The following is a 20,981-nucleotide window of genomic DNA, read 5'->3' on the forward strand; positions in this document are numbered from 1 at the left end:
ATCCACTGGGTTATTCTAATTATTTAATTTTATACAAAAATTAACAATGTGAAATCATCTTTCAGAAACGTTAGTATATTATTTACAAATCAACTGTTACATTTTGAAAGGATTCCGTCCGTACCTAACCATATTATGAAACTACTACTAGGAGCACTATTTTCAAACGAGTTCTTATATTTTTTAAATATCCTTCCTTCTTTGGTTCGGTTGGTTATTATAAGTCATGTAATCTGGGTATTCCAAAGGCATTTGGGGTCGAACCTTGACTTCACCGCTGTAAAATTTTAAAGACAAATACGTCTTAATATACGGGTATAAGATATACATATAAGAATAGCTTAGCAAAGTTTCGTATCTATGCTCCTTACTGTGAAGGAGTTCCCTTCAACCGGCGGGCGGTAAAAGTGGAAAATGAATATTAATTGTCACTCTGCTGAACAGTACTTACCGTTCTTCGGCTGCTTGAGGCACGTTGCTATTTCGATCATATTGTTGTTCAGGTTGTTTGTTTTGAAATGATTGTTGGTCAACCGCAGGTTGATTCAATGTGGGCTGATCAAACTGAGGTATATTAAGTGGGAGCTGACCAATCTGTGGTTCATTAAACGAAGGCTGACCATACTGGGGTCGATCAGACGAGGGCTGACCAAACTGTCTTTCGGGTTGACTAGCCGAGGGCTGCTCCATCGTAGGCTGATTAAAGTCTTCTTGATACGTTGGCTGGTCAGCATTTTTCATGTCAAATGATTGCTCTCCTTTCGGCTCCCTTTCTGCGTCTTGAGACCCATCATCGTGAAGAGTCTTGTACATTTCCTCAAAGGTTTGCTCGGTTACTGGTGCATTATTAGAGAATGATGACGATCCTCCCGCATGAAGTTGTGAATACATTTGCTCGAAAGTTTGTGAATTATCTTGAGAGGGATCTTGTTCCATACGCATGTCGCTTCCCTGCTGCTGGTAACGAAGAAAACTGCGAGATTGACTCGGATCGGTTGTTGTCGAAGTTTCCTGCATTTGCGACTGGCCAAATGGTTCCACGTGTTGTTGTTCTCCGGGCTGCACATGCGTTTGGTCAAAAGGCCGTCCAGAATCAACTTGATGCACATTTGGCTGTCCGTAGGGTTCCACAGGTGCGGGCTTGAATGGTTCTTGCTTCTTATAAGAAGAATCGGAACTTGGGTGTTTATACGGTTCCACAGGTGAGGCTTTGAATGGTTCATCCACTGGAATTTTAAACGGATCGAGTTCATCAGGTTGGTTTTCTGATATGATTGATAGCGGGTTATACGCGTCAGATGCAGCAGTTTGTTTAAAAGGTTCTATGTCAGGGTTATTGAACGGTGATTGAATAGATGGGTCCTGAAATGAATTTTTTGTTTGACTGAAAGGTTCTATTTTTGGCTCTGATTCTGCTTGTGGTTGTTTAAATTGCGTTTGTGGCTGATTACCATGGCTATACAAATCCCTTTGTGCTTGCTTGTATGCGTCCATTTCTGGTTTAATATTTCCATTTCCTAGCGCTGGTTTAAATGAAGCTGTCTGTTGTTGATTATATGAATCGACTTGTGGTGGTTTCTGTGCATCTGGTTGATTGTAAAAATCTTGAGGTGGATTAAAAGAGGACTGGCTTTGGTATTGTGGTTGATTATTTAAATCTACCGGAGGTTGATTTTGTGTTTCCATCGGATTTTGATTATATGAGTCCATCGATGGCGGATTAAACGAATCCATTGGTTGTGGATTATAAGGATCAGCTGGTTGTTGATTAAACGATTCCATTTGTGGTTGATTGAATGATTGTGATTGGCCATAAGGGTCATTTTGTTGAGCAAACGTGTCCACTTTAGGTGGATTGTAGGGTGCAATTTGTTGATTATAAGCATCAGCTTGTGGTTGATTGAAGGACCCCACTTGTGCTTGATTATATGGGTCCGCTACCGGTTGATTTTGCAGATCAGTTGGTGATTGCTGCATTTGTCCTTGTTGATTTCCATATTGTGCGCTTGGCGCTTCTTGTCCTTGGTCCATAGCTGGATTAAGGTAGAATGAGTCTGCAGGCTTTTGGTCATTTTGGTTATATACCGGCTCTCGTAGCTGGCTTGGGTTTCCTTGATCTCCATTCTTAACCAGGTCTTTAGTAGGCCGCACTTGCAAAGGTTGTTCCTCATTTCGTTTTCTCAGAAATAAAGAGCCTTTTTGTTTGGTTAGTAACGTTGATAAATTAAATGCCACATCTTCGGGCCACTTAATAACTATGTCCACGACTTGATACTTTTGGTCTTCTATTTTGCCATTGCAGGTATTCCGTCTAAAACACATTGAATCATTTACAACTTCTTCTATAAAGCACTTTGATAGAGATTTACTGAATGAGAAAGGAAATATATATCAATTGTTACTTACCTCATTTCGTTTTGCTCTAATAAGCATTTTATTATGGTCTCTGTTTCTGCTGTACTAACATACATGCGGGGACCAGTGCAGTGAAAGCCTGCCTTAGCCACGCCATTCAATGCCACTCCCAATATGACCTCTTGTGTACCAATCCATGAAATAAGTGGGCCACCATGATCATACTGGAAAATATATCGTGCATAGAATACATTAATAAGTATAACGTCTTTAAATTAATACTGCAAAACAAAATTGAAAAGAAGATCAAAAATTTTAGAAATATTTAAACTTGCAATATATAAAGATGCAATATCTTTTATGATTACTGAAATAATAAATAACAGTAAGGGGCTATTCTGCTTTTACCTGACACGATTTTACAGTTGACCTTCTTGAAATAATCTCTCTTAGGTTGGTTGAGTTGATGCCCAGTCTCCTAAACTTAAAATCATCGAAGCACTGGAATTACAAATTGAAAACAAATGATTTACAGGACTACTAACATTGATGTGAAGATTTTAGGTTCTATTTTGCGGCTTGATGACTATCTCAACAAATCATATCTTAGTGTTAACTGTTGTAACTCATACGTTAACACCTGTCTAAATGCCATTATAAAAGTAGGTAACTATTAGTAGTAGAAGCCGGTATCTGACCGACTGAAAACTTTGATAGGAATTCGTAAAAAGAGAATTGCCAACCATCGGGTCAACTATCGAAACCGACTTTGTAGTCTGTAGTGTGCTGGAGTGCTAAATGTTTCAAATCTTTGCTGTTGTTCGACTAAGAAGAACCCCAATCAACATTTCTACGTGCAAAAATAGGATTATATATGTAACTTACTATGGGATCACTACTGTCGGGAGGACAGTCATCCGAAACGGAAACTGCCGTTGTCCCTAAACCATCTTCTGCTTCCTGTCCTTCGCCTGATGCACACAACATATATTTTTCTATAAGCTCCATGGATTCGGGACGAGATACAAGATTTGAGCACATCCTTTTCTCTATTATAGTCGTGTTTGCTTCTTGCAGAAATATGTCTTTAGATGACTCCTTGAGATAAGCGAAAATAGAAATTTAAGCTTGTGGCACATTAAAGCAGCACCGCAACAGCACGGCGTCGCCGTCGCCCCGAATTAAGACTACGGCGAGCGGACAGCGCGTGGTCGGCGCGCCGGCCGCGCGCCGTCCGCGAGGTGTAAGCTTGCTGTCACAGCAAACTCAATATTATTTTAAGACGATTATGATTGATGTTATGATTGAACACGACGTAATGACGTTGTTTCGCTGCCGGCTCGGAGTCGGCGCGCAATTAGCACGCCGTTGGCGCGCTGTACGCATGAGGTCAGCACGCGGGCGGCGAGTCGAGTTGTGTGGAAGCGCCAAGCACGCTGACTGCTCGCCGTTGGCTTTTTCATATTGACATTACGAAATATATTATAATATACACGATTTAATGCTCTAAATTGAATGACAACTTAAATGCTGGTGTGGAGCCGTGCTGTTGCGGTGCTGCTATAATGTGCCACAAGCTTAAAACTACTAATAGCATTCCAAAAGAAATTAAAAAATAAATCCCTCACGCTTACATCTTGCTTCCCTCCCCAGCCAAGTGCCACGGCTTGATTTATTTCAAACATATTATTTTTTTCAAAGTTAATTATAATACTCTGAGGTACATAAGAGCAATACATTCGGTAGGACATGTCGGAGAACCTATACGGTTCCTGAACATGCGCGATTCCAATGTCTATGCTGATCCAATCAGGTTGTTTCGCAGTGGCATCTATAGTATATTCTGCAATGAAAATATATTGCATAGTGATATTATCCATGTATCTACTTGTATTTTCTTACTTTGTATCCTGAATGTTCTATCTAAATTAATTGCTAAATATCTTATTGTTAGAGCCTCATGCTGACAGCTGCCTTCCGCGGTATAGCCTAAAAAATAAGGAAATATAAAAGTTTCAATCATACCTTTTGGAACGGAAATCTTGACGACCTTCTTCTTATAACGGCTTGTGCAATTATCTTTATCGATATCTACACCATTTACGTATTTCTTATATCCGGCTATAGCATATATTTTCTGCATCTCGGTCAGGCAAGATGCTGCCGTCAGAATTTGCGTAGGCGTGACGATTGCCCCGGCGCAAATCCATGATTTGTCATCTATTTTTGTATACGGAGATTTCACAAAATACACCTGTAAAAATGATTATGTTGTGATATAAATAAATCAAGAAACCTGTAAAAAGAGAAGTAAAATTGCTGTGTAGTGCAGGTTTTCTTAACTTGGTGAGGTTATCAAACTAATTAAGATACTATAGAACTTACATATTATAACATCTATAGGTTACATGGAGGAAATGGGGAAGGAAATACCTACCCACCCAAAACAAAAATGTGAAAGACTGCCAAGTTCGATAATATGGGAATGCTTCGCCTATAAAAGAAGTAAGATCTGAATAAGTACCAAGTTCCATACACATACCTCAGTTAAAAATAGTTACTTTTTAATGATGTTACTTGGCAAGTTTTCATACACCGTTATAAACCTACTAAACGCAATGAATCAAGTATTTAATTTTCTATTAAAACTTGCCAAGTAACATCATTAAAAAGCAACTATTTTTAACTGAGGTATGTGTATGGAACTTGGTACTTATTCAGATCTTACTTCTTTTATAGGCGAAGCATTCCCATATTATCGAACTTGGCAGTCTTTCACATTTTTGTTTTGGGTGGGATTTCATTTATTTTTGTAAGGTTGTTTATTTTTATTTTTTCTTATGATGAAGTTAGTTAAAGAAATGTCTCATTTATACTATCTTTTAGATATTTTTATATGCACTATGTTTCTTACAAATAAATGAACTAGATTAAATAAATGGACTAGATTTACCAGCTGACTGACATGACATGTTATCATATATTATGTTCGTGGATCAAAGTTACACATTCGTTATTTTCGAAAGTGATTCACACTTGGCCGTTTTCAGATTTTTACTTTACTTTGACTAAATACAAACCTTTGTACCATTCAAAGATATATTATATAAATACAGATAAATTTAGTAGGTTTAGTTCCTTAGGGGTATAAATTTACACCGGGTATAAAACACCTTCATTATTTTGAAACCGACTCACACTTGGCCATTTTCAGATTTTTCCCTTTACCTTGACATAAAGACCTACCTCCATGCCAAATTTCAAGTCAATACGACCATTGGAAGTGGTCTAGGTTTTTGATGAGTGAGTCAGTGAATCAGTCAGTCAGTGAGTGTATAGTAAAAATAGCTATTTTCTGACGTCAATATCTCAAGACCTACAATAGGTATATTAATGAAATTTTGTATTTTAGATAAGTGAGGGGGTCTCAACAGATACTAGAAATTTGATATGCATAAATTAAATAGATTTTGAGTTACAGGGGGGTCGAATTTGGCCCGAAATGGTTCGTGTAATATAACCCACGGCCGGTGTGTCGCTTTTTTTGCTCGAACTTGGTGGACACACTGCCGTGTGTCTAGATACTTAATTGAATTGAAACACAAAGCACTAAAGTGAAATTTCACATCGTCTAAGAACCTCAATCAAGTTGGAAACTCTTACCAGGTAATTCTTTCCAGCCACACTTTCATGGCCCGTTCTTTGTTGACAAAAAGACACTAAAGAAATAAACAATTCCATTTTATTATTACTGTTACTGTTACAGCCTTTTCATCGTCCCACTGCTGGGCCCAGACCTCCTCTCATACGGAGAAGGATTGAGCATATTACCACGCTTGCTCAATGCGGGTTGGTGATTTCAGTTTTAATAGTCCAGGTTTCCTCATTTTGTTATTATTATTGATTAAATTTAGCTCTAGTACGTTTAATTGCTACGAAAAGAATGTTGGTTATGGGACACACTGAGTTATAAATCTGCTATCATTACTTGGCGTCATAGCTTCAATTTGGCCAAATGAGAAAAGGAAAGAAAAGACAACACAACGTTAGATCCAAAAAATTCAGATATTTAGAAACTGGTAAAGGTTTCCGATCCACCAATGGGTGCTCCCAATAGCTGTCTGTGTTTGGTAATAGACATTTGCAAAATAGTATATCTTGAACACCAATTGCTGATAAAAAGGTGAAGGAAAACATCTTGAGGAAACCTGGACTGTAAAGTCTGAAATCACCAACCCGCAATGAGCAAGCGTGGTGATTAATGCTCAATCCTTCTTCCAGTGAGAGGAGCCTGTGCCCAGCAGTGGGATGATAAAAAGGCTGTAACAGTAAGACCAGACAATCCAAACACTAAACGTTAGATACTAACACTTGAAAACTGCTATCCAAATCAATATGTAAAAACACTTCAGCATCGTAGAGACATTGATTCATTTTTCCATTAAATTTATTTACAAGCTCAATTTCGAGGGAGCGATCAACCGTTGAATTGATTTAACAAATAAAATACTCGATTGCAAATACATATCACATACTCATACAAAACTTTTCTTTCATAGTTTTATGCTCTTTTGATTGCAATTCAAATAATTACAATAAACTTTCGGGATATATTTTTTGTTACCTATATTGTGGTTGACTCAATTTTTTTAAACGGAAGAGGACGACCACAATCCTTCCATCGTTTATCGATACTAATATTATAAATCTGAAGTTTGTTTGCTAGAACGTGCTTAGGAACTACAGGTCCAATGTGAAAAAATATTTCAGTGTGAGGTAGCCCATGAAAGGTTCATCATCCTTCGAGTCTTTTTCCCCAACTATGTTGGGGTCAGCTTCTGAAGAAGATTATATGCTTTTTGTCCAGGGTCGTGCAGAAGTTTCCACGGGATGCGGGTGAAACCGCTGGCAGAAGCTAGTATGGCAATAAAACGTTGGATGTATTGTTTGAAAGACGATATGACAGTAAAGAGTATTACTTGTGAACAGATAGGAAGGTATGGAAGAAGGACTGCACTAATTCTAAAAAAAAACTTTTATAAGGACAGGGAATGAATGCTCAATCCTTCTCCGTGTGAGACGAGGCCTGTGCCCAGCAGTGGGACGATAAAAAAGGCTGTAACAGTACGGACAGGGCATAATGATGATGAATTAATAAAATGATTTTGAATTTAAGTAATACGTATTCAATTAAAGGTATTTCTGTATGTTGTAGCCTAGCCGAGCTTACCATTTCATGTTTCATTTATGTTTCATAGTATTTCACCAAGGTCTGTTTAGAGTTTAAAATTAATATAACTTTAAAAGCTTTTTTTGGATGATTGGAAATATGTATGCCAAATTAGGAATATTTTTCAATCGAATACAAAAAACTCTTGGTTTAAATATATAATTAAATGTAAATGGAATAAAACAATGTAAATGATTTATTTTTTCAAAATTTTACACTCTTACATTTTCAGTCAATAAAACTTTTTCAGGTTTCAGCGTGGTTTTGGTTATATTTCCCTTAATTTCATGCTTCATAGTCGTTGTGGTGTTATTCCGACTGCAAAAGAAAAGGTATTAATACATTCCTGCTACTTTTGCGGTTTCACAGCGCCCCAGGGGAACTTCTTCCCGCTTCCGGATAAAATTTACATTTTCTATCTATGTTTCTCACCCGGGGATAGTGTAGCTTGTAGCTTCCCAATAGTGAAAAAAAAACAAATCGGTTCATTGGCTTCAGGGTCTTTACAGGCAAATATAAATGTTCTTTATAATATTAATTTAAAATAAGATTGTCAACTGAAATAAACAAGTTCTTTCCTACCGTGAATTGCTGAATCCACTTAGAGAGGTTATGAGCAATTAAAATCCAATACAAGTACTTACTTACTATTAATGCTTAAATACACCTTATTGCCCAATTAAGTATTGTTCAAAGATTAAGTAATTCAGTTTTGGTCGAAGTTTTAATATAATATAATAACGATAAGGATAGAATAGAATAGAATAAACGTTTATTGTCTCCAGTACTGCAGCTAGGAGTAGTAATACACACAGAACTATAGTACTGGAAGCAAAAGGTTCAAGCGTCAGCTTTTGGATTAGTTAGTTTCACCTTTTAACGATATAAGTATCCGGCCATATAATTTCTTCTTCGACTATTTGATAACCTTTTTGTTCAGGTGCTATGTCGCAAAGTCTTGAACGTCTGGTACTGAGAAATAATCAAACATTATCTTAATTCAGGTCAAGATCATATCATACTGCTGCTTAAAGTACCGACTATCGAAAAGATGACTGCCAAAAATGTTCACTGCTCAAACACTTTTATTTTTTTGTCAAAGTAAGGTACTTTAACTTCTGCGACAAAAATACTTTTTTAGGACTTAAATTAAGACTCTTGAATGTTGAATCTGGGTAATATGAATTACATTATGACAGTTGCTCCTTGTCAAACACTGGTATTCAGCTGCATCCGGTTAGACTGGAAGCCGACCCCAATATATGTAGTTGGGAAAAGGCTTGGGAGATGATGACTTGAAAAACTAAATGAGCACTTATCAGAAAACTAAAATGTAAACTCACTAGCGTAACATGCAGTAGATAAATTCTCCGTTGCTAAACGTGCTTGTGTAGAGGTAAGGACCCACGCATTCCATCTGGCCGTTCACTTGAAACCCACAGGCGACACCAATCACGTACTCCCGACCCCCAATCCAAGTGATTAGGGGACCACCGTGATCATTCTTTAGAAAAGCAAGAGTAGACTTTGATAAATAAATATTAACATAAAAAGTGATAGTTTTTAAAAACAAAAAAACACGCATTATTTTTTTTTTATTAATTGGATTTGTAATGACGTTTCTTAACAGGTCATGCACTGCCATCAGAACTCAGAACGTGTGCAAAATTTAATCATAATCGAAGACCGGGAAGTGGGTCAAATTAAGATTCTAAGATTTTCTTTCATTCCTACATAGTTGCAAGTGAAGCTAATAATAAGCATGTTAAAAAGAATGAACATCAAGCACACGATGTTAGAAACCAAGGTGAAGATTACATGTTTCAGTTGACACAAGATATATCGCTGTGCTGACATCTAATCCCGAGTAGTGGAGAGCTACCCGAAGAAGAATAAAAATAGAGTAGGATGGTGGACCTTGTTGCGAAAATTTAAAGTCTTGCAGGATCTATAATTTGCATTCATAAGATATCTATGAGTCAAGGCAGATTCATATTGCAGTTCTTAAGCATATCAAAGTTATGATTTGCCTCATGTTTAATCTTAGAATTTACATAAAACATTCAAATACACAAACCTGACATGGCCCATGTTTTCTGTAGTTCTTGATTTGGCCTTTGAAGTAATCTAAAGTAGCTCTCGAATGTAACTAAAAAGATGCAATAACTTTATAGTGAAAAGTATTAACAAGTAGTCGTTTTGCTAAATTGAAATTCGTTTGTATCTTATTTTGTAGTATTACAAGTGGGTTAACCCACCGGCAATGGATAGTTTAATATGATATAAAGAGTTAACACAACTTACTGCTTTATCCTGTTTTAGATTTTCATGTTTTGTTTTATTTAGGGGTCCAATAGAGGAAGTAGCAAATTTTCCTCCTTCATCCAGACTCCCGTTTCCAGAGGCACATAAGAGATAATTATGCACATGCACTTTCATTTCAGAATGTCCTATTAGTAGAGTTTTACAAAGTTCCTTATCAATAACTACAGTTGATGCATAGTTCACGTATTCTTCATTATGATCTTTTAAGTCTTCTTCCTTAAATGTATAAAAATATTTATCAAGTAGGCGTAAGATTTTCTTGGATTGCTAGGCACTAGAAAATAGGACGTATACAAACCAATCGAAAATAATGTCTGTGACCCCATCCAAAAGTGACAGCTTCCGTCCCAGGTTGTTCAAAAACTCTATTGAAGTTAACTTTTACAGATGCCGGGAAATAAGAACAGTATTTTGTGTAGACTGGATCCCTGAAATTGAACGGTGATTCCACTCTAGCTACACTTATGTCTCTGTAATTCCACTTGTGTGGCCCTGGATCGCTTGATTTTTGTCTATATTCTGGAAATCATAATTATATAGGTTTTATAAATAGTATGTTTTATCTGGTAAGGACCTGCGTTATGATACCAAATACCAACTCAAACACCGATTGCACAGTTGCTTTGCCAAACTGAATGCGGTAAAAAGTCTTCCTTATACAAATACAAACCTTTTTGAAAAGAATTAGAAATAACTCTCTTTTTGATGCGTTTAGTACATTCATCTTTGTCTATGTCTTCACTTCGAACATATTTCTTGTAGCCAACGATAGCATAGACATGTTTCACATCTACGAGGCATGCAGACGAAGTTAATATATACAATGGATGAATTATGCAACCTCCGCATATCCATCCCATGTACTTTTTCATTGATTGTGGAGCTTTTACAAAGTATGCCTGCAAAATAGATTTTTGTAATTAATATTACCTATTATATGTATGTCTCTTCCAGATCTCGGGACTATAGAGTCCCGGATTTTTGGGAGGCGAACGTGGGGCCGAAGCCAACACGCTGAAGCCCTTTTGAGACAACTTTAATGAAATGGTGACACAAAACCGACGATTATCGCTGTATACACTATAGAAATGTACCCAAGGACAATCCCCGGTTCTGTGCTAAACTATTGCTAACTATGGATGAAAACTACTTAGGCTATTGTGATGGGATGCTAATGGACTAGGAATGGGGAAACTACGGGAACTATGGCACCTGCCGATGACAATGTATTAAATACATGTTAAAATGGCAATATTACCTATTACTATTAAAGAAGTTACTATTAAAACAAAACAATAAAAGTGACTAACCAGATACCTAGGTTCACCAATGGCCAAAGTCCCGTTAACAATTCTGCGTTCACAGTGTGTCACTAAAACAGCAAACGAATGATAATGAGACGGATTTTTAAAACCAAATACCTAGTTTTATTAGCATAAACCTTGAAATCATTTAAGAAACTGGACAGGATTCTGTTTATGGAATTTAAGTAACATCTCACAAAGCAACTCACATTTTATCAAACATGGAAGAAATAAGGCGCACGTAAATAAAGAAAACATAATTATTTCATTTGAATGTCGTAGGAGAAAATTGAAAACATATTTTATGAATCCATATTGGATTACATGAATGCCATTAAAGCGTTACAGCTGAAATGAAAGAAGATTCCATTAAAAAAAGAAAACCAATACTTAAAGTTTAAAATTTATCCAAAATCAACATTTTCTGATCCTAACGCTAACACAATAATTGTGAGCTCACTTAGGCGTTTGATTGCATGTATATTTTATACACGCTGAATATTTTGGTACCTACCTATTTACTTTTTTCAAAGCAAGGTGTCCCTATATAGCGAAATGATCCCTAATGGGGTGACTTTGATTACGTTTAAAGAAAAGGGTACTTAGAACGTAAACGATTTGACTTATATTCAGGGGTATGCCGCTAGGTTCAATCTCGAGTCCAATATGCTGGTAAATTGAGATAGTTGCGTTGATAGTGTCTAAAATAATACCTAAAAAAATGCTCATACATTTTTCAATGATCTTGTGAATGTGGTTATCGCAATTAATTTATTTTTATAATTTTAAAAGAAGAAAGGAAATCTTACTATCAATCTATAAACTTTCATAATTATCTTGTTCATAGCAGAATCCACATATTTTTGAGAGTAACTTTATTTTAAAGTTTCAAAAAAGTACCTGCCGTTGGTTTTTAAAATGGTTTGCTAAAATGTCCTGAAAAGAAAATAAAAAAACAGCAAAATTAAGATTAATTTCACGAAAAGGCTACAAAATAATGAAAATTCCATAAAGAAATAATCATTGCTATTCAATTATTCCGTTCCATTCCGTCAAACTATAATTTATTTGGCCACGTAGTTCGCAATCAATCAAGGCTAGATTTTAAAATGTTTGCCAAAGACATAGAGTTACTGATATTTTTTATGATTATTTACGGTAAGGAGCCAAGTTGCATCCTTGAATAAACTTATAAAATGTATCTCTAGGAGATAGTGTTACACAGCTGCTTACATTTAAATTCAACAACATTTATTTCCTTGTTGAAAATAAACCACTTAGTTTTTTTTTTTTAATAAAAGAACAAGTTTTCAAAACAACATCTTAAAAAGTTCTGTTTTTTCTTAGTGTCGCAGTGCCAAAGAAGAATCAAAGATGGTGTAGAAGTTGTGGAAAGCAAGACATACGTGGTAAGTTTTACACCTTCTCAGAGTTGAGCTTTGCAAAATTAGGTTGTAACGGAACTGTATAAAGTTGAAAATATATTTCAGGTATATTTAGTGAAGGCACCAATATCTCTAGTTGCATATGACTACTGGCTATGTGGGGGCGCTATAGTCAGCAGTGAATTTGTGATAACTTCAGCGGCATGCGTCCATGATGTGGATTACCTATACGTTGTGGCAGGGTACAAAAAATACGTTCAGGATAGCGAGCTGGAGACTGATAAGTGTACCTCAAAAATGAAAAAGAAAATCATTTATACTTGTTCACCTAAACGTAATTCAATTTATTTTTCTTTGCCATCAATTAGTTAAGGTTAAGATGACTAAACCCTAAGGACGGACTGTATAGCACTCGTTGAACGAGGTCTTAATCTATAATAGGCTTTAGCTATAATTTACACAGACACAGTCCAGATTTCCATTGTTGTCAAACTTTTTAGAATTCAGATTATCCCTTGAAATAGATTGCAAAGAACTTAAAAAATGATATTATTCCAGACTACGAGTTGAAATACGGTGAACTAGATTACTGGTCGCATATAGACGTGGCTCTAGTGAGGGTTGAATCACCGTTTAATTTTAACGATACCAACTATGAAACGTTGTGTTCGTACAAACCAACGACTATACCCATCAACTATGAATTGAAATATCAGGAGCCTGGCACTGATGCTCTTGTGTTGGGATGGGGACACAAAGAAAAATGGCGAAAGGTAACGTTGCTAAGTATAGTATAAACTAAAAGAAATGTTAATGAAACTGTCATAACAGAAGGCAAGTCTTTATAACCTACTTTACTTTCAGCCAGGTGACAACACCAACTACAATTCAGAATTTTTAAGATATGCTCCAACGTTGTTACTGAATAAAACTGAATGCAATCAACATTACGAAGATTACAAGAACATGAGTGACGTCATCGATCGATATATGATTTGTTCTCTAGGAAAAGGAAATATAGATGATGGGGGCAACACTATTCAGAAGAGTTTGCCGGTAGAAAATGGGTGTACCTCCAAGCAACAAAAGGTTTTAGGCTTTGAAGGTGTATCGGTAAGCATCGATTTTCGATGAAAAACTCCACATTCATCAGAAAGTTAACTTAAATACTGTGTATTTTTGAAAATCTTAAAATATTTCTTGGTTTCATTAAAATGATAGACACAGGATTATTATCTACTTAGAACTTGTCTGCAGTGTAGTAGTGATAATGATACTCCTAGCGAATTATCGGCTAGAGCGGCTGTCGTCATATAGGTACCTAATGAGATTAACCAACTGCGCAGGACATATAACAGTGTACAAGCATTCGCGCAGATACAGGTTGCACTCACTATTCCTTCACTCTCATAGCCCGATGGAACGTTAATCCGACACGAACGGAGAGAAATCAGGCGAGGGACCGATTTTAATGTGCACTCCGATGCACGATGTATCAATGACCAACTTTCAAGCTCCGGGCTGCTTTGTGAAAGTTACTAAAACCCACAAAGCGATTTCGACCCGAGTAGTACGTATGCAATAGATATACATTAAAATTAAATTAGCTCCCTATTTAGTGTGAACTACCGAGTACAGAGGACGTTTCGGATGAAGATGGCCGGAGAAGCGCCAAAAAGCTCAAGCAAATTAACGGTTCTTCGACTGAAGTTCTAAACGACACATATTTACTAGACATGATAGACGATCCTAGAAGATCTGGAATTTGTCAGGTACTTAAAAACACAATTTTTAGTTTTGGATGTTTCTTTATTAATCTCAGTAGTTTTTTTTTGGGAATGAGGAATATCAGACAAAATACAGGGTCTATTTACCCCATCTGTTTATAGCTCAGTGTAGGTATTAAAAGTTTACCAATCATACCCGTCATCAGACACACTACTGGTTGCATCATTTATCTTAAACGTAACATCTTATTTATCGTGCTCACTAATAAGTTCCTGCTAATAAACTGGTAAGGGTGTCTTCAAAATATTTCTCCGAAGAAGAGGTAAATAGAATTGAGGATCAAAAATTTTTATTATTATGTACTCCTCTGCTGTCTCTTCACTCATTTCTCTTACCGCCATATTGCCCAATCTTTCAAAATTATTTTGTCAATTGATTGCTATTCTTTGTAATTTTATAGAATGACCATGGAGGGCCACTAGTCACCTGGGCAGGTGCACGTGAAATCCTCATTGGCATAGCATCGGTATTCAAGGTTTCTGATGAGTTGGAATGTATGGGACCCTACTTGTACACCAGTACTCTTTGTGTAGGAGCATTCTTAGAATGTATACTGGTCTCCGAATCTTTACCAGACATGAAGAAAACGTAAGTTTTATTGGTAATTGTATAGTGCCCTCAAATTGAGGCTTACAAATGATTAAAAGCATAAAGATAAATTATAGAGGTACAAAAGTTCCAATAATCCTAGTAAAGTTTGACGATGACTTCTCATGTGCCTTTCCAGAACATAGTTGTTTAACTAAAAATAAATTAAAAATATTTATTTTTCAAGAAGCCGACGGAGTCGACGGAACGATATGTGTGACAGACCACCGAGTGAGAGAGGATATGACACTGTCGAAAAATACATATCATGGAAAGACCACCCTGCAGGGTAAGTTATTTACCATGTGAACTGACTTAACAAATCTCTGTCTACCAAAATAAAGTTTAAATTAACATTACTTTATAACAATTATATATGTGCCGACCCCCTATTATTTATTGATACAAACTTCGTTTAACAATGTTTAGAGCTACCCATCTCGCGATTCTTAAGATTACATTCCTTCTTTTTACCTTGTATCTTTTATCTTCATCTTTTCTACGTGAATATGATTCAAATTATTTTTCCAGACCTGCAGACAATGAAAGAGTTGGCAGGGCTTCAATTCCAAAGCCTTTCAATAAGTACTCAGCTGGAGCAAACGCGCAGAGCGACGGTCAATCAGATTATGAATCAAATGAAATGCATCACAAATTATCAGCATTACGTGAACATAATGTAGGATATCATTTCGATATGTTTAGGAATCCGCCAAAAGTTGATAGGTATCCTAAGAAGGAAGAGTATCCTCCGAAACAAGAGTATCCTCAGTATAATCAACCTCCACAAAGCATGGGAATCCCACCACCAAATGTGAGGAACCCTCCACATACTGTGAGAAACCCACCACTGAATTATGGGAATCAACAATCCAATTCTTGGAATCCACCAGCCAATGTCAGATATACAGGAACGAACTATTATCCAGCGAATATAAGATACACAACTCGGAATCCTCGGGGAATAAATGTTATGGTCCCACCAAAGGCGCCAGGAGGAAAAGTGTACCCAGGAACCGGTTGGCATCCAGCGAATCGAGCTCCACAAAAAGTACCACCGAAAAATCCTTTTCCAATGCGAGCTCTGCGGCCGTTACGAAATTGAGTCATCGTCGTCATCACATTTGGCAGTCCCACTTTCGTCAAGCCCTGCTGTGGGACAGTTAAGCCAGAATTAAGGAGCGTTACACCACACTTCCTCAACGCGGATTAGGGGTCATTTATACTTTATTACTCAGTAGATATTTATTTTGTTGTTAATATTAAAATGTAGCTTAAAATGTAAATATTTTTTCACAAATTCTTGTTTATTTCTGTCGGTGGCTTTCAACTCATCGTAAACTTTTGCCTGTATTTGGGGCACAAATATCAAATCTGCCTTGTATGGTATAGTAGTAAGGTTTGCCATTTTTTAAATGATTATGAGGGTTATCCGAACGTGGGATTTCCGAATAAAAGCCAATCCTCACATGATTCTTGCTATAAACTCAGGACGTTCAAAGTTCAAGTAACGAAAGCTAAAATTCATACAATATTTTTCATATCATGAAAGCAGCAGCAGAAATAGATAAAGTTGAAACTTATACTATAGATAAGCTTATCGGAACATTGAGAAATAATTTAAAACAATAAAAAGTAATAATTCAGATACACTCAATTACTTCGTTAGCCAATCAAATCATAATTTATTTTGTTACGTGTTTTTAAAGAGACGAGGTGTAAGTCACGATGTTTGTATTCACAAATACATTGGAGCTTTTGTTATTTTTTATTTTTATATTTTGTAAAGGTAAGTAGATGATTAATCCAATTGAGTAATGAAGCTCTTATTATTCGTGTGAAAAAATACATTTATTTCTTCCATCCCTATTTGGTTTTAGTGTGTTATTGTCAAAGAAGAATTGAAGAAGGCATGAATTTAACTACTTCATCGCCCAAACCATACGTTGTAAGTTATTTCACGTTTCATAATTGTTTGATACTACTTCATAATCAATCATGACGAAAACGTTCCTATTAAAAACGTATAAATGTAGTACTGGATTCTACACATGGGAACTGTTGCAATTTCCGATGTTTATCCTAACCTTTTCCTACTCAGTATAGGATGTGAGAGATATACCCACGGAGGAGAAACTTCTCCTCCGTGGATATACCTTATATGAAAGTATATACTTATAACTTTGATAACTCTATCTTTGGTACTTGCCTGACAGGGATTCGAACCCCCAGTCTTTTTCTTGAGAGACTAGTACTTTAAACCAATATGAATATTTTACCTCCAGGTATATTTAACGAAAGCAGAAATATCTAAAAGGAATTATGACTTCTGGCTATGTGGCGGTGCTCTAGTAACCAAGGATTTTATCCTGACGTCAGCTGCATGCGTATCCGACGTAAACTATTTGTATGCCATTGCTGGATACGACAAATATGTCATCGACGAAGATATTGAAAAAGATGAGTGTACAAAAAAGATGAAAAAGAAAGTGATTTTCACCTGTGTTCCCGTATGTAAGTACGTATAGTTCGTCAGTATTCGCCTAGATTAGTCTTTACTAACTTATGCAGTATCTAGTACATCTAGGATATTAAGTGTTCACCGTGTGACCAGGCCTTTCACACTCAACACAAAATTACAAAAATATATCTCTTGTGTTTTGTACCTAATCTTTTATTATTTAAAGCTACTCTTTTTCAGCTTACAATTTTGACTTTGATCTGCTAGAAAAGTGGTCATATATAGACATCGCATTGGTAAAAGTGGAATCACCTTATGATTTCACAGACACCACTTATACAGAAATCTGTTCATATATTCCGACTACAATACCTATTAATTATGATCCTAAATATCAAATGGCTGATATAGATGCCATCGTTTTGGGATGGGGGCATGACTTACTGTGGCGAAAGGTAAAGATTTCAACCATGATTATCTAAACTTACTTGTTTGTTTGGACGCGCTAATCTCGGGATATACTGGTCCGATTTGAAAATTTATTTTTGTGTCAGATAGCCTATTTATCGAGGAAGGCTATAGGTTACTTTTTATCTGGATTCATGCAGAGGTTCCCACGGGATGCAGGTGAAACCGCTGGAGAAGCTAGTTCTGTTATAAAATTGTAGTATGACTTCAAGTGCAGCTTTTCTTTACTCTGTTGGAATCTTGGAGTCGAATTAGTCGGTCCACTGTCGTCAACTGGGTACTGATATTCGTATCAGTAGTAGTTAGACCGTGATTCGAAGAGTGTTACAACTCTAACTTTATAGGTCACACAATAATAGTCAGGTCATTAGTATATCTGAGAGTCTCAATGCAAACTTTGCTTCCAGCACGGAGACATTATAAATTACAACGCCGAAAAGATTGAATACGCACCAACCTTAGTGATGGATAAGCGGGACTGCATGAAGTCTTATGAAGTTTATCCAAACATGACGTATATTATAGAGCAGTATATGATATGTACTTTAGAAGAAGGCAATTTAAATGATAAGGGTGATCCAATAGTAAAGTCTCTGCCCACTGCAGAAGGATGTACCGGAACACAAAAAGCAGGTCGTGAGGGTGAAGATGTAAGTGATTTATTTTTAACCCGTTATTGCAGCAGACGTCCCTAGAAAACTTTTTTTTATTTTTCTATCCTGCGACTTAGCAATCCGTTTCTATAGATTTGAAGTCAGATTTACATCTGAGGAAATGGATTACCTGAGATGTGTCCCTAGTGGTACCACTCCAACCTCTTGTCGGTATCCCTAGAAAACTAGAAATTAATTCCTTTATTTCAGTGTGAAGAGCAGAATGATGCGAATCAATTTTCACGAAGAGACATTTCGAACGACAATAGAACATACTATAACTATACTACATACGAATACATTAAGAAAGCTGCTCGAGAAAGGAGATTCAATCGCACTAGGCGGAGTGGAATCTGTCAGGTACGTGGGTATGTATAGTATATATCGGGTGTGCTGTACCGGTTGTTACTGTTACTGTTGCAGCCTTTTTATCGTCCCACTGCTGGGCACAGGCCTCCTCTCACACGGAGAAGGATTGAACGTTAATCACCACGCTTGCTCAATGCGGGTGATTTCAGACTACATAGTTTCGGTTTCCTCAAGATGTTTTCCTTCACCTTTTTATCAGCCATGGGTGTCTAAGGTATACTTAGAAAGTACATACAAACTTAGAAAAGTTATATTGGTACTTGCCTGACCTGAAATCGAACCCACACACTCATACAAGAGAGGTTAGTTCTTTACCCACTAGGCCACCACGACTAGGCTGGGGCCACACTAACGTTTAACATCAATGCCCATTACCTATTTTATTGACAGATTCTTTGTCATCTAGATATGATTCCTGGGTGGCTCTTTGACCTATTTCTTCACTTCTGTCCACAGAACGACCACGGCGGACCACTCGTCACTTGGGTCGGCACAAGAGAAGTAGTCATAGGTGTTGCATCAGTTTTCAAAATAAATGAAGCTAGTGAATGCATTGGACCCTTCCTATATACAAGCACACAATGTAATGGAGCGTTCTTGGATTGTGTTTTAAACGCTGACATTGATCAGCAAAATAAGAAACGAAAGTCACGGTTAGCATGCTTTCCTTTCTTTTATTGCTGTTCGTTAGTCTCACTAAAACTCGAGAAGGGCTAGACCGATTTATCTTCTTTTGGTTTTAAAATGTTTGTAAAGGTCTATGGAAGGTTTAAACGATACGCGGGATAAGCTAGTTTAAAATAGAATTGAGGTAAAGTTCTAAATATCTTTGTCTGAACAGGCGAATGCTGCTCTGCGACAGTCCGCCCAGCGTAAAGGGCTTTGATATGGTGAAAAACCACATATCTTGGAAAAATCACCCAGCTGGGTAAGTGTTTTTTGTCTTCGGAAAAGTGTTGTTCCCATACATTAATGTTCGTTGCAAGCTTGAATCTTAGAACTGCAAGTAATTTTTTTTTCTAATGTTTTCGTGTTACCATGCATTGTTTCTTGTCAATTCGAAGTAGGTACTGGGGCCACACTATCATTTAACGTCAATGCCCACTATCGGGATAATTATTGCAATAGTGGGCACGCCGCGTTAAAGTGGGTGGCTACACTTCAAGGTCAACGTGAATGCTCATTATTGGCGTTAAAAACGGCGTTGAATTTTTTCAATCCAAGCAGGATGGAATTCAATCCAACAATGTTAATTGTTTTAACCAATTATAATTTTAGATAATCTAATATATTTTCCTTTTTCCAGTCCTGCACACAATGAAATGCCTCACAACAATATCCCGACAAACCCTGTGGTACCACATAATTATCAACCGAATCCAAATACATTTCAAAATTACAAAAATCCACAGTACTCGTCACGCGTGACTCCACATCCTCAATATGGAAGTAACGGCTTACGTGGCAATAGGTACCATGACTATGGAGCTTACCCAGAACATTATAAACCACCTTTAGCAAGATACCAAGGAAATAGACTGATACCTGGCTTCGAAAATCTAGATGAGCCTACATACTCAATGCGACCACAGAACCCTTACTATGAACCTCAAGCATAATCTTCTTCTTCTTGGAGCTTCGATGGCAGACGACTTTAAACTGCCCGCAAGGCCTTTTTATATTGGTCTTGGGTATAATAATCATTATCTTACTCAATCCAGTTACCAGGGCAACTTACAAGATAGCTATTATTAATTTATTAAAGAAGTCAAATAGTTAAGTTATGACTTGTTTTATTTTTATTCTATTACACATTGTCAGTGTTCTTAGCAATTTCCATTAATTGTATTTTTTTACGTAAATGTGCATGTATATTGATGATTTAGTTACCGAAATCAAGTAAATGAAATTATAATTTATTGTTTTTTTTTTTATATATTTTGATCATTTCATCTCTCTTTAGGGAGAATCCTTTCGCAATCAGAGAAAGCATCAATTTCTGTGATAAAACTGCAAAATAAGAAAAGTAATGACGTAAGACAATAAACCCTGATT

At 36.6% G+C, this 20,981-nt stretch overlaps 4 protein-coding genes across 4 annotated transcripts; 2 read left to right on the plus strand and 2 right to left on the minus strand.

The window, feature by feature from the left end:
• Positions 1-78: 78 nt before the first annotated feature.
• Positions 79-6,770, minus strand: LOC124642016 (heat shock protein DDB_G0288861-like). Its single transcript, XM_047180312.1, has 9 exons — positions 6,725-6,770; positions 6,019-6,074; positions 4,381-4,609; positions 3,990-4,198; positions 3,241-3,453; positions 2,764-2,856; positions 2,407-2,579; positions 452-2,311; positions 79-277 (listed from the first exon to the last, which is right to left on the minus strand). The coding sequence occupies exons 1-9, from the start codon at positions 6,768-6,770 to the stop codon at positions 184-186; spliced, it is 2,973 nt and encodes a 990-aa protein (XP_047036268.1). The 3' UTR covers positions 79-183.
• Positions 6,771-7,797: 1,027 nt separating this feature from the next.
• On the minus strand, positions 7,798-11,472 carry LOC124642073. Its single transcript, XM_047180371.1, has 9 exons — positions 11,424-11,472; positions 11,221-11,282; positions 10,581-10,809; positions 10,209-10,429; positions 9,890-10,126; positions 9,663-9,734; positions 8,929-9,089; positions 8,459-8,557; positions 7,798-7,903 (listed from the first exon to the last, which is right to left on the minus strand). The coding sequence occupies exons 1-9, from the start codon at positions 11,470-11,472 to the stop codon at positions 7,798-7,800; spliced, it is 1,236 nt and encodes a 411-aa protein (XP_047036327.1).
• Positions 11,473-12,881: 1,409 nt separating this feature from the next.
• Positions 12,882-16,199, plus strand: LOC124642029. The gene is made up of 7 exons (XM_047180326.1): positions 12,882-12,933; positions 13,158-13,372; positions 13,464-13,712; positions 14,219-14,371; positions 14,788-14,975; positions 15,163-15,264; positions 15,507-16,199. The coding sequence occupies exons 1-7, from the start codon at positions 12,897-12,899 to the stop codon at positions 16,078-16,080; spliced, it is 1,518 nt and encodes a 505-aa protein (XP_047036282.1). The 5' UTR covers positions 12,882-12,896; the 3' UTR covers positions 16,081-16,199.
• Positions 16,200-16,887: 688 nt separating this feature from the next.
• LOC124641708 lies at positions 16,888-20,545 on the plus strand. The gene is made up of 8 exons (XM_047179875.1): positions 16,888-16,923; positions 17,261-17,489; positions 17,677-17,891; positions 18,312-18,554; positions 18,768-18,917; positions 19,383-19,579; positions 19,768-19,854; positions 20,233-20,545. Exons 1-8 carry the CDS (start codon positions 16,888-16,890, stop codon positions 20,543-20,545), a joined length of 1,470 nt encoding a protein of 489 aa, XP_047035831.1.
• Positions 20,546-20,981: the final 436 nt, after the last annotated feature.

The sequence above is a fragment of the Helicoverpa zea genome, chromosome 23 (genome assembly GCF_022581195.2).
Source record: "Helicoverpa zea isolate HzStark_Cry1AcR chromosome 23, ilHelZeax1.1, whole genome shotgun sequence".
NCBI lineage: Eukaryota > Metazoa > Arthropoda > Insecta > Lepidoptera > Noctuidae > Helicoverpa > Helicoverpa zea.